Below are 13,478 nucleotides of genomic sequence, written 5' to 3' on the forward strand. Positions count from 1 at the left end.
GAAAACGTGAGATTGTTCAGTTGCTACGTAAAATGCCTGAACTCACCTTCTTCTTTTGGTCAGACCCGCCGGCAACCAGAGCTCTCGTGCGCACCCATCGTCGCCGTCTCCACAGATGATAGGTCTTCTCGATCGGCACATACGTGGCCAAACTTGGGTCCAAAGTGTACTGATAGCCTAGTTGACAAGGAACAGCATAAACATAACACTAATAGTTTTTCTTTGTAATTTTCCACTCATTTTTGCTTTAATTAATATTTGCTTTGTTTTCCTATCTTACTATTGCTGTGGCTGGCTCAACGCCCTTGTCTCAGGGGATTCTGTCCCTGCATTAGCTATGCTTGTCACTTGCTATGATATTGTGTCTAATAATAATAATAATAATAATAATAATTTTTTTAAAGAGGTCGGAGGCGGATAATACTTTAAAACGAAGGTAAGTTATGGGTCGCAAATATCCACGCAAACACACATCCAGTCATAATAAGGCACTTGTCATAAGTATCCGAACGTTTTCGGTCCCTTCTCATCAAGGATTATACAGGGAATGGCTCAAGCTGGAAAGACTAAAACTTATATAGCGTAAAGATAATTAGATAACAACACTCGTGACAAGGTGGAAAATTATCAAGTCATTGAAAATTATCAAGTTTTACAAAGGATCTGTCGGCGTCGGAAAGGGTGACGAGAAGCCAAGTGAAAATACGGACTGATGAGGACGAACGTACAACGACAACGGAAGTGACAACAACAGTCAATATTCGAAAACGTGGTAGACCGCGAAAACTAACCTCAATATCGGACACCGGACAAGTTGGAGTAAGAAGCTCAATAGAAATCCGCAATGGAGGAGACGTAACGGAAAGGACACCGGGTATCGCGCACCCAACGGTTAGTGTCAAGAAACGTGGAAGGCCGCGGAAACGCGAAGAGACAGATAGTGGTGATGCCACGAAGAGGCGAGATGACGGGACATTGGAGGAGACAACACCCAATGGAGCTAAGAATCGCACTTCGTCAATCAAGCAACATCTGTCAGCCCGTACCAATTGTCGTGAGTTGTACAGTGATAATGTTTTCTCAATATTGTCACGTGGTAGATGTGCGTTACATTTGGCTGTGTTAGAAGCTTTGTATATCCGTAAGTTAGATCCTGAACTTTGCGTACAGAAAGAAAATGTGTTGTCGCTACAATTGTTTGGTGTTACTCCTCGTCGAGGTGGTAACAATGTAACTTAATTTGCTCACTATGTTGTTGTCACTATTATTATTTTCCTTCGAGTTTTGTGTCGTGCTAAACTTGATAATTTTCCACCTTGTCACGAGTGTTGTTATCTAATTATCTTTACGCTATATAAGTTTTAGTCTTTCCAGCTTGAGCCATTCCCTGTATAATCCTTGATGAGAAGGGACCGAAAACGTTCGGATACTTATGACAAGTGCCTTATTATGACTGGATGTGTGTTTGCGTGGATATTTGCGACCCATAACTTACCTTCGTTTTAAAATAATAATAATAATAATAATAATCATACTTCCGACTCGTTGTCACCACTAGCTTCATGCCATTCGCCAATCATCAGACAACTGGTACCTATAGAATCTTCAATCTTTACATAATTATACACTACATTGTACATGTGTCATACAGGCAAACAAAGCCAGGTTGGTGAAGGAGTTAATGACGGTGAGCAGCAATGACTACACGTGCCAAATACAGAGAAACACATGAAGAGTTTAGAAGCAAAACGCGACATATCCATTTCCTCACTTTTCGAATATTGACCAAAAAAAGATTCATTTTATGTGGGTTTGTATCTAAATCTATATTTGGCCAACATTTTTGAAGTGGTTCTACAACTTATAGTCAGATTTTGAATGTGAAATTTTGCATGAAGTTGCCTTTAGGCATTACGAATACGCTGATCTCAATTTCTCAAATTTGGCGCTTGTCGTGTTCTGCATCTAAACTCTTCAAAATCAGCCACTGGCTTACCTCCTTCGTCACAGACACGGGTTTTGTCAATCTTCCACTTGGGATCCTTCCACTCCCACTCGTCACCGATCTGGATGTCCTCTCTGCCACCAGCAAGAGTTTCACCTCTCTAGCCGCATGCCATGGGCAGAATGCACAAAAAGTACAAACCATTGCACAGTATTACAGGTGCAGACAGTACAAAGACACTCGCTACATAGGCCTCGTTTACACGACAACGGTCGAAAAACGTTTCCATTCCGTGTTCGAAATGTTTTTGCTGTGTACATGAAAACGATAAGCGTTTTTAGGTGTTTACACGGCAACGCGTTTTTCGGAGTTTTTCGGCGCACAATGGTCACGTGCAATAGGTTGGCCTGGCGACGGCATGTTTAGAGCGGGAAATTCGGTATTCACCTTCCCTTTCCGCACGTGGTGCCAAACTGGTGCGGTGGAAACTGGGAAAAGGTTGGTTCCATTCTCACGCAGCTTGCCTTTTTGTGTGTCCTCCGTATCTTCACGTCGATTTTTCCGTGCTATCTTTTCCTCGTCATTCGCTTTCTCATCGCCATCATGCCAAGAGCACCAGCAGTAGGAGAAACATTCCAGGTGTGTTTGCTCCTTTCTGTTGCAATTGAGTACAAGACACAACGGACCATAGAGAGTGTTGACTGGGAGAGCGTCTGGACAAAGTATGCAGACAGTCTGGCCCTGCTCAAGGAGAAGCTGCCGGAGACTGCGGAGGAAACGCGGAATAGACCGGACATGAAGGATCTGCCTCATACACGGTAAGAGCTTCATCCCCCCTCTCCTGGCAAAGCCGCTGTTGAACAGTGAAAACATTGCTTTTTGTTTGTGAGCATATTTACAGTCCAATAACCATGGTATTCTTTGCAGTATATATATATGTACATGTATAGCAAGGTGTACTAATAGTTATGCATGCTTGGACAAAACATAGAAGACATTCGCAGTGCAAAATACCTTGCTTTACTTTTCAGCTTATTTCTTGTACACAATTACTTTGAGGTGAGCACTTTCCTGCTGTATTGGTCTGGTATTGATTATTGTTTTGTCTCGTGTCCCTTTAATCATATTGATTGCTTGTGCAGAGATGAATTAAAACTTCAAGTGATGACGACGAAGATAAAGTCTATCCGTAACAAGTATCGGCAGGCGGTTGATTCTGGAAGGCGAAGTGGGCACGGCAGAGTGGTATTGCTCTATTTTGAGCTCTGCGAAAAGCTCCGGGGTGGCTCGCAAGCAACTAATCAGATATTAACAGGAATCGAATCTTCTTTCCAGCAGCTTGATGACGATCCTGCAGAAGGAGCAGCATCAAATGTTGATACAGCAACCCATGAGCGTGAATCATCATCGCCTTATGATGACTCTTCTCCTCAGGCATCGGCAACTCTAGACACTCCTGAGGCTGATGATCTGCTGTCCCAGAGCACGGTGCACGAACGGAGGAATCTTCTGACAAGCCAGCTCACGAACCATCGGCATGGGCGCCTGAAGAGGAAACTCCCCGCTGATCGGTAGCTGATTGCGGTGGCGCAGGAAGAGTTGAATTTGAAAAGAAAATTTATGGAGAATACGCAGCATGATAGAGAGGCCACAAACAAGCAGCTTGCTTCCATGTCTGCGAATCTGGAGACCTTGACATCCAGCATTTCAGCTGGATTTGCCAAGCAAGCGCTTGCTTTCTCAGGCGGTCGCACAGAATTCTGCACAGCCCATGCAGCAAACACAGCCCTGGCCAATGCAGCAGATGCCATTCACACAAGGGCCCGGGTTCAGCTCGCCCATGCAGAATTCAGCGTTTCCATCTACTAGTATGTGTTCTCAGCCATTGAACGACGTGGCTGGGTCTTACGGGGTTGGACACCACCAGAGTTTCAACACATCAACATCACCTCATTCTCGTTCCCCTAGCCATATGTGAGCAAACTCTTTCCGTTACTTCGACCAAGTAACTTGTCAGCGTCCTGTGTTTAGACACTGCGTAACATGTGTTGTTGTTTAGAAGTTTTCTTCCTACTTTTAGACTTTATGCATGCGAGTCTGTGCTATCAAGGAAGAGTTTTCACAGCCGATTGGTTTGCCTTACTGAAGCATGGTGAACTTCAATTGTGTCCCTTGTTTAGTCTAGGCGCTGTAGTGTCCACGTCTACATACGCGCTGTGGCATTCCTTGGCCACCCTAAACATTCATGATACACTGTAGTAGTCAATTGTGTTAGGTTATGCATCTAGCATGTGCCGCTTCCCGCACGCGCCTGAAACGGACTTCCCGGCTTTTAGCGGCTAAGCATGAGTTGAGTCTGGACTCTTGTTGTTTTGGGACTGGAGAAATAAAGAATACTACATTGGCATCCACTACTGTATACAGTCTATCACCCTCCTATCAATCTCGTCTGCCAGTGACTCGCCATTCTACCCTACATTCTACTCACAGAAGTTGTGCAGCACGAAACAAGCGTAAATCACATGGGGGAGATCGTCCATGTTAAAGGGGAAGTTAAGGCAAAAATTAAAATTTCACCAGTTGTAGTCTTCGGGGTGCTGAGTCGAATGGTCTTGGTCCGAGAAAGCTGAGACGCTCCCTTCCTACTTGAATCCCAATCGAACTCGCGCACTTCCACCGAAACTGGGTGACTGCGCCCTACTAGATGGGGATTTGTATGCAAAATGTCACTTAAAGCGCCATTTCGTTCTTATAAAAGCACGGATGATCGCGATTAGCCCCTATGTTGTAGTCTTTTGGACGCTGAGTCGACTGGTTTTGGTCCGAAAAGGCTGCGATGTAGCGTTCCTCCTTTATTCCCAATCGAACATGGTTGAACAAGAGGTCACGTGCTCCTGGGTGCCCAAATCACCTCGTCACTACGCCAGCAGGCGACAACTTTCACACCAAGGTTCAACTCGAGTGACAGGACTGCACCCAAAAAAGGTCAAACAGGCTAGTAAGTTGTACCCTGCAGCCACGGTGACCAGGTGACTGGTGTACGCAGGAGCACGTGACCGCTTGTTCAACCATGTTCGATTGGGAATAAAGGAGGAACGCTGCATCGCAGCCTTTTTGGACCAAAACCAGTCGACTCAGCGTCCAAAAGACTACAACATATGGGCCAATTGCGGTCATCCGTGCTTTAATAAGAACGAAATGGCGCTTTTAGTGACATTTTGCATACAAGTCCCCATCTAGTAGGGCGCAGTCACCCAGTTTCGGTGGAAGTGCGCGAGTTCGATTGGGATTCAAGTAGGAAGGGAGCGTCTCAGCTTTCTCGGACCAAGACCATTCGACTCAGCACCCCGAAGACTACAACTGGTGAAATTTTAATTTTTGCCTTAACTTCCCCTTTAATGTCCATGGCTTTCCGCAATGCAGCAAACCTGGCCTTCAGCCTTCCAAATGAACATTCGATCACCAATCTGGACTTGCATAGTTGAAGCCCCAGAGTACTGCTGCTGTGGTGTGCTTCTGCCGCCTGCATATATGCAGGGTCACCGAGAAGAAAAACTGGTATTGGGTCCCAGGGTTCTAGCCAGGTCGAAATAGTAGGGGGGGGGGGGGGGTTGGGAATGGGAAACAGTTACCCTATATCCCATTTTTCCACTTTCCAATATTGTCTTGCCACACCAAATGCAACGTATGGGGCGAATCCCTGACTTCACCCCAGACAACTGAATGTGCCTTTATGAACCATCTATGCATGAAAAACACGAAAATCGGAAAATGAGTAGGAGGGGGGGGGGGGGGGTAGTATGGCAATTTTTCACAGGGGGGGGCACAAACAGAGTAGGGGGGGGGGGGGGGCGCTGAGACCCCCTACCCCCCTTTGGCTAGAACCCTGGGGTCCTCATCTTCCACCACGGTCGCTCTGCAGGGTGGCATCTTGCCGCCGGCCGAGCACAGCGAGATAGGCGAGAAATGATTTCTCGCGAAACATTTTCAGTTGCAAATATGGCATCTGGTGTGTTCTGTATTGTTGTTTCTTTTCCTGACTTCTTCAGTCAGTTTTGAGTCTCACCAGTGTCCCTGCCCTCCCACCCTCCATTTCTGTGCATCTTATTATTGCTTTTTTATCCCTTTTTGCCGTGATGTGATTGCCATGCCTACATGATGCCTAATCGTCATTGGGGATATACACCCGATTTTTTCCCTCACTACTGCGTCCGTCGGCACGAGGGTTTTTTCCCGGCTGGCTTGGTCCAGGAAAATTAATCTGACGGTCCCAAGTGGTTCTGCATCATGGCCTATTTCTGCTATCCGCTTGCACACCTATTCTATCTGAGACACTATGTTCTCAGTCCTTGCTTCCATACCTCACTAGTTACCCGGTTCAGATCTGGCTGCAGCCAACTACCCTAGTCACATCTGGCTGCGGCCAACTACCCTAGTCACATCTGGCTGCGGCCAACTACCCTAGTCACATCTGGCTGCAGCCAACTACCCTTCACTTTGTGTGGAGAACTGATAGTTTGCGTCGCAGCACGCTTGCACATTCAGCGAAAAGCGGGACTTCCTGTTCAGGTAATTGAACACTACCGAACAAACTTCTCTTCGACTGCGCGCGCGCGCGTGTGACGATCTGGAAGTACTTTTTTCTTATTTCCCGCCACACCATTCTGGCATTTCCATGGTAGCGTTTTGTTTTTTCACGGCTGAGCGTAGCAAAAGAGTGCAAAACGTATTTTCACTCGCAAATATTTTCATGCGTTTGCTCTTGTTCTGCGCAACTCCGTTGAACCTGCCATCGTGGTCTTTGTTTTTCCTCGTGGTAGTTGAAGTTGACCGCCCACCCACCCTGGTTTCATGGGGGGTCTTCCGCTGTTCTTCTTGATATTCTATGCCAAAGTGTGTGGCTTATGATTATGACATACACTGGTTATTACATACACTGGTTATTACATACCATTTCTTGCTGTCTCTATTCTTGGGTCCGACTGACAGCGGGGCAGGAATTAATGAAATAGAAAGGTTTTTTGGCCGAAAGGCGTGTTTTTCCTCTAGCCCGGTTGAGCGGTCGCGGCTAGGAATGTAGGGAGTCATTGTTTTCAGGCGCTCCCCTGCTGCCCAGTCACCCATGCTCACCACTGGCCATGCTGTTTCACTTGATTTTACGGCCTTTTCTCCCGCTTGCTGGCGGTTCTTTGATGGATTTAGATGTTTTTCGGCTATTTATCTATTATGTGGCTGCGAGTGTGGTTTTTCGCTTCTACTCAATTCTGGAAAACCACTAGGGTGGTGAGTGTGATTGCTCTGGTAGACCACTACCCCACGTACTGAACAGTTGCTTTGTGAGTGAAAAAACCCCGTTTTTGCCGTGTACACGAGAACGAAACGGAAACGATTGAAAAACACATTGAAGGCCGTTTTTCGTTTGAAACGTTTTTCAGCGTTGTCGTGTGCACGCTCTTATCAAAATCTGTGGAAGCGTATTCTTTTGAAAACGTTTTTGACAAAAAACGTTTTTCAATCGTTGTCGTGTAAACGAGGCCTTGGTTGAATATCTAAATGTACAGATTGAGTATGTAAGGAAGGGTGAACAAATCGGAGTGTCCTGTTTCCTATGTACAAGTGCCACAACTCACCACATTGCCCCAAGAGACGGTGGCATGACTCCACTGAGTTCCGGCAATGCGCTGCTGATACTCAAATATGTCCTCCATGTACTCGGACTTGCCAGAGTCTGGATTGACCGGTGCACTGCATGCACAGTCAAAACCAACGATTCATATTCACAGCAACAATCAGGCATCAACATATTCAGCACCAGCGTAGAACCAGGCCCTGCTTTTTGAAAAAGGTGCTTTGCCAAATAAGACGCCCTGTGACTCGGCATGGCATGGTACGTGTACTGTGGAAAACGCTGGCACTCAGAGGATTATTAGCACTGAGCTAATGGAAGCCCACGACAACACAATACGCTCCATCCTCCGTAGGACTTTTCGAAATATTTTTCTCATTTCCAGATTTATCCACGGCAATGTTCAAGCCGAGTCCAAAGTCCAAAGTCCAAAACATGTGAAAACAAATGGTGAACGGGGCAACACTTGGCTGTACACTTGGCTGTATGCGCTTGTTTCCAATAGCAGAGCAAGATGACTAACCTGAGTTCTGGATTGAGAAACCAGTCTCCATTCCAGTTCCAGCCTTCTGGTGGCATGAATTTGTTCTGCTCCAGTGCCACCTTGACATGGACAAGCAGCATACAGGATAACATAAGACCAAAGTAATACCAAAGTAGAAATTACAGAAGTGCATGCTTTAGTTAACCGTACTAGACGCTTCCAGCCAAAAACAAGTGCGCCAGTGCCATGGGCATGGTGCTAACAGGACAAGATACAGTCACCGCCCTATTGGCCTTACACTTCCATGGGCATTCGACCAGGGAGGAATGAAGAGACCCTTAGTGCCCCATCCAAAGCCATAGTTGACTTCATTCTCGTACTGAACAAAAACATAGATAGCACAGAAAGAACGACACAAAAGACAGATGACCAGCAATAGATGATATGCCAAATAACATGCAACTAGACTTGAGAGGGCATTGCAGGGAAGTTGCATACAAAGTTCAAAGTTGTACGGTTACCTGTGACTTGCATTCCTGCAGAGCTCAGGGCCTACCATGTACACATTGTAGTATAATTTGTATGCAACTTGTGTGCGATGCCCTCTCAAGTCTAGTTGCACGTTATTTGGCATATCATCTATTGAGAATGTGTCTGCCACAAAAAGACGGGCGAATCAGGTGTCGAGAAACAGATCATCCAACATCGGTGTAGAGTCAATCCATTACAGATGGCTCTTTTATTTTTTTAAGGTCCATACCGGTGAGTCTTAGCATTCAGTGTGACGACGGTACCTCATTAGCACGCACGAAAGAGAAATAGAAAGAAACTGATATTGAAGTGCCTCTTGCCAGTGATGCTGTGCCACACATTGTGACCTTCAACTCATCACTCAACCTTAGCACTCACATGATGTGCTAAACAATCACACCAACACACAAATTATACCATTGCCATAAAGAACCTGATCGCTACCATCCCTGATTACGCGGTCAATTGGTGAGCTGACGTCTCCATCACACATCTAACTTGTTACCTCCAGCCATCAGGAAAGAGCGTGCGTTCCACTATATTTGCTCTGTAACGATTCTAAAGAATCACTGCTACTCACAGTCTCAGCAAAGACAGATATCTCTCCTTCGTCCTGGCCGCGTAGCCAGTCATTGCTGTACTGATTCAGACCAAGCCACACGCCAATCCGCAGCTGACAGGCAACCTGATAGTTTGGTGCTGACCCATCATTCTTGGAAGGCCACTGTAGGACAGGTGTAGCACAAATACACGCACACATGCCCACATGCCCACACGCACACATGCGACATACATCGCCCATACATCAACCTCATCTCCGCTCTGTGAACACTGCCGACGTCATACATATCATAATGAATGCACGTGACATGGCCTACCATATGTACATGATTTATACGGACACATCGTGTCTCGCATGCAGGGCGTGCAGGTGCACGTGGTTGACAGAGCTCCAAAAAATGGTTTGTTTTCTCTTCTTTGGTCACTTTTGACACAGCTGGCCGGTCTTCTCTGGATCCGCCGTGTCGTTCGAGCCTGCTACGAAGCCCCGTGCTTGTCCTAGTGCGGATAAGAAGGCTGAGGTGCTAGGTTACTATTTCCAAGCATCCTCATCCATAGCAAGGAAAGACTAGACAGCACTGGCATTGGCCAATCATCTCTTGGTCTGGCAAAGCCTATTATAGGCTTTGGAGCTGATGCGCGCAGTTTACCTGTTCCCTGTTACCACGGAAACAACTGCACATGGCCAAAATGGCGTCCAAGCGATTCCAGGCGATATCAGGCAGTTTTGGCAAAAAAAATTGAAGAAGGAAGTTGTAGTTTCGTCAGGTTGAGGTATTCAGTTGGCGGATATTGTGTAAATTGTTCGAGCCTATTTATAGGCTTTGGTTTGAGGATGGAGGTTGGGGCTGCTGAAGCCACTGGGAGCAGTAGTGATGTAGAGTTTGCGCCTGGTGTTGAAGCAGGGAGCAATGATGAACTGCCGGCGAGTCCACAAGAATCTGTTTCCCCTCCTCCAGCAACTAACAACGCTGCTACTGGAGCAAGCCGAACGGATAATAGACGGGAACATGCAATTGACATTGGATGGAGTGAAACGATGCCATCGAACGACTTGCCTGAGTTCACAGGTACCCCAGGCCTGCGAGTGGAGCTGTCTCCTGAGCAAATCAGTTCACCGTTGAACCTATTCTTGTTGTACACCACGGACGATATGCTGAAGGTAGCGTGTGCTCAAACAAATTTGTATTTTTTACCAACGAGCTGCTGATGTATGCCTTGAGGAGGCTGCTCATGCCAGAGAGTGGTCCAATATTACCCCTGCAGAGCTGAGAGTGTGGCTGGGAATCCTTTTTACCAACTCCTTGCATCCATACCCAGCATGCCTCTCTATAGCTCCTCTAAGAAGTTGTTTGGCCTTGATACCGTTAAGAGTGCCATGAGCCTCCGTCGTTTTCAGCAGATCAAGCGATATCTTCACCTGGCAGACAGAGCTGCCGAGCCAAAAAGAGGCACACCGCATTTTGACCCCTGTACAAGGTTTGCCCTTGGCTGGATGGACTGCTGAAGCATTCCCAGGAGCTTTTGTCCCCCAGCAAGCAGGTTAGCATGGACGAGATGGACGTGTCCTTCAGTGGGAGATGCGCCTACAAATCGCGAATTAAATACAAACGAGCTGGCGATGGATTTTTAATCTACGCACTATGCGATGCTGACACTGGCTACACCTGGTCTTTTCGGTTTACCTTTGACCAACCAGGTGCTGTGGAGGTTGGCCTGAGCAAGACCTTCAATGCCGTGTTCCAGCTGATGAAGCAGCTACCCGGCAAGGGGTTTCACGTTTTGTCGACAACCTGTACTCCAGTGCTCTCCTTGCTGAGAAACTTCTGGCTTTCAGCCACCTGTACATGTGCACAGCTCGTGCTGATCGTATACCAGACTGTGTCAAGCAAAAGGCGCCAACAGGTCAAGCTGCACGACAGGCTCATGGCACTGTTAAATGAGCATCTAGGCGAAATGTGGTGGCACTTACCTACTATGATGCAAAGCCTGTACCGATGATGACCACTGCTCACCATGACCTCGAGGTGGTCACCTTCACCCGACCTCGTTGCCAGGTAAACCCGGAGACTCATCTTCCGCACACAGTGGATGTGGAGCTGACACGACTCAACGTCATTCATGATTACAACTGCTTCATGGATGGCGTCGATGCTGCTGATCAGCTCCGTGGCTATTACAGCTGCAGTCTCAAATGTATGAAGTGGTGGCATGCTATTTTTTACTGGATCGTGGATACTGCTGCCACCAATGCCTACCTCTTACACAAAGAAGGCATGAAGGCACAGGCAGCATCTCCCATGACCCATCTCGAGTTCATGGCCGACCTTGCAGAATCGCTTCTCAGCACACCGCATGGAAAGGAAAGAAGCAGCAGCAGCGGGGCAAAGCGGCGCCGGTCAGCAGACGCCGCCATGGACAAGCCAGAGAGTCGCCTTATTGGTTCTCACATGATCCGGTCAATTCAAGGGAGCAATGCAAAGAACCCCCAGCGTGATTGCGTGAGGTGCAAAGCCAATGACAAGCGCTCACGCACCAATTATGAGTGTGGCACATGTAATGTCGGCCTTCAATCTGATTGCTTTGAGGAATGGCACAAGTGATGAGGTTTGATGCTCAGCTATCAAGCAGTGAAGCAATTGTACATATTATACTTGTAAGGGGCCTTCCGTAAATACCGATATTTATTTAGAAACGAAAACTAGTCGTTTCTCTTCAACCCCCCCCCCCCCCCTCTCCCTGAGAAACGAACACATACAAATGGTATAGTATCGATATTTTGGTCTTTTTTTCTGGACATGCTCACACATGCAAAATGTACATCGATATTTTTCGAGAAACGAACAGGCGCTCAACCCCCTCCCCCCTAAACGACTAGTTTTCGTTTCTAAATAAATATCTATTATTTACGGATGGCCCCTAAATAACATCTGTACATAACATTTTTGTCATAAAAAAACTCCTAAAATACCAACAAAAACCAAAGCCTATATATAGGCTTTGAGCTGCCAGACCAAGAGATAAGCTTCCACAATTACCAAACATAAGAAGTTTTTTAAATTATTGAGCGTCTATCTCCTCCAGGCAAAAGAAAGTGAAAAGAACAGAGTAGTGACCTGAATGCTAAGTTTTGCCTCCGAAACAAAAACAAGATTGTCTTGCTTGTGGATAACTATCCGTGTCATAAAATGGAAGAGTTGCACAATTGGAATTGGTTCTCAATTGCTATTTCAAAGTTGCAAATCAGCTGAATTTTGTCGGCATTGTTTCTTGCCCCAAGTACATTTGAGCCGTCAGATACGAAAACAGACCTTATGGGAAAAAATTCATATTTGGTTTAGTGATACTATCTGAAAGCCAGGAGCATCAAGAGTCGTATGCAAAAAACTAGAGTTGATTTGGACCAAGGGAAGTAAAGTTATAGCCTCTACAATAGGAGACCGTTTCAAATTGCATCTCAATTTTGGGTGAAATACCAACAATTGTTTCACCTACTTTGTAGAATATTTCCTGTTTCCTTTGACCGATTTCCACAAACTTGGGCTTTCTGGAAAGCTCTGGCGACGAGCAACCCGTTGGGCCCAAATCCGATAGCAAATAAAGCACAGCACCAGCGCAACAAGCTGCAGACATCGCTTCAGCGCTGGACTTGCGCCGTCACACGAAACTAGCTCGCCATTTCCATCTCCATTATCCCAGGACGCCCAATTTTTTTCGTGAAGATGCACTGAGAGCTTCCAAGACGTGTGAGCCTGTTGCCGAGATCGTAGGTCGCTTGAAAAGGGGGAAACCCCGGGTCTGGATCGTTTGATTTGCACGTAGAAATGCAAAGTGCCGTGACGTATCTTGCAGGCTTCGCAGCTGGGGAACGCAGCATCGTGCCGCAATCGCGCTTGCTGCATTGGATTCTTTGGAGTTTTCTCTTCGATTTACATACTTGGATTGTCCCGAAAGACCGATATTTGACTGAAATACGAAGGTTTGTAGCTTGGTTGTCCAGGCACACCAGAGCGTAAGCTCGCCAACTTTCAAGTGCATTTTTCTGCACTGTGCAGTGTTTCCCATAAGGTCGGTTTTCGCATCTGACGGCTCATTTAATAGTTACTCGGCCTTACGATGCCGAGATTATTTGATGTTTTTTTAAGTCAAACTATCGACGCCTCCTGTTACAGAAGGTGGTTAATTCGTTGATGATCCGCACGTTCAAAGCTTAACTTAACGACCCTAAATAAGCACATAAACAGGCTGCATTGCTTACAGATTACCAAGTCAGCCTGCCACCCAGTCAGTCTGAGACCCGGTCACCCAGTCAGCCTGGGACCCAGCCACCC

General features: G+C 46.6%; 1 protein-coding gene across 2 annotated transcripts in view; it reads right to left on the reverse strand.

The window, feature by feature from the left end:
* LOC135806018 (myoferlin-like) overlaps positions 1 to 13,478 on the reverse strand; it is a 74,082-nt gene that overhangs the window by 19,458 nt on the left and 41,146 nt on the right. For both annotated transcript variants that reach the window (XM_065320149.1, XM_065320150.1), the window contains 6 exons: positions 9,167 to 9,310; positions 8,354 to 8,434; positions 8,095 to 8,174; positions 7,576 to 7,690; positions 1,997 to 2,105; positions 47 to 177 (listed from right to left, as the gene is read on the reverse strand). In XM_065320149.1, the coding sequence (XP_065176221.1) occupies positions 47 to 177; positions 1,997 to 2,105; positions 7,576 to 7,690; positions 8,095 to 8,174; positions 8,354 to 8,434; positions 9,167 to 9,310 (660 nt within the window). The remainder of the gene's footprint in view (positions 1 to 46; positions 178 to 1,996; positions 2,106 to 7,575; positions 7,691 to 8,094; positions 8,175 to 8,353; positions 8,435 to 9,166; positions 9,311 to 13,478) is intronic.

This window comes from Sycon ciliatum, chromosome 1, assembly GCF_964019385.1.
Source record: "Sycon ciliatum chromosome 1, ocSycCili1.1, whole genome shotgun sequence".
In the NCBI taxonomy this organism is placed as follows: Eukaryota; Metazoa; Porifera; class Calcarea; order Leucosolenida; family Sycettidae; genus Sycon; species Sycon ciliatum.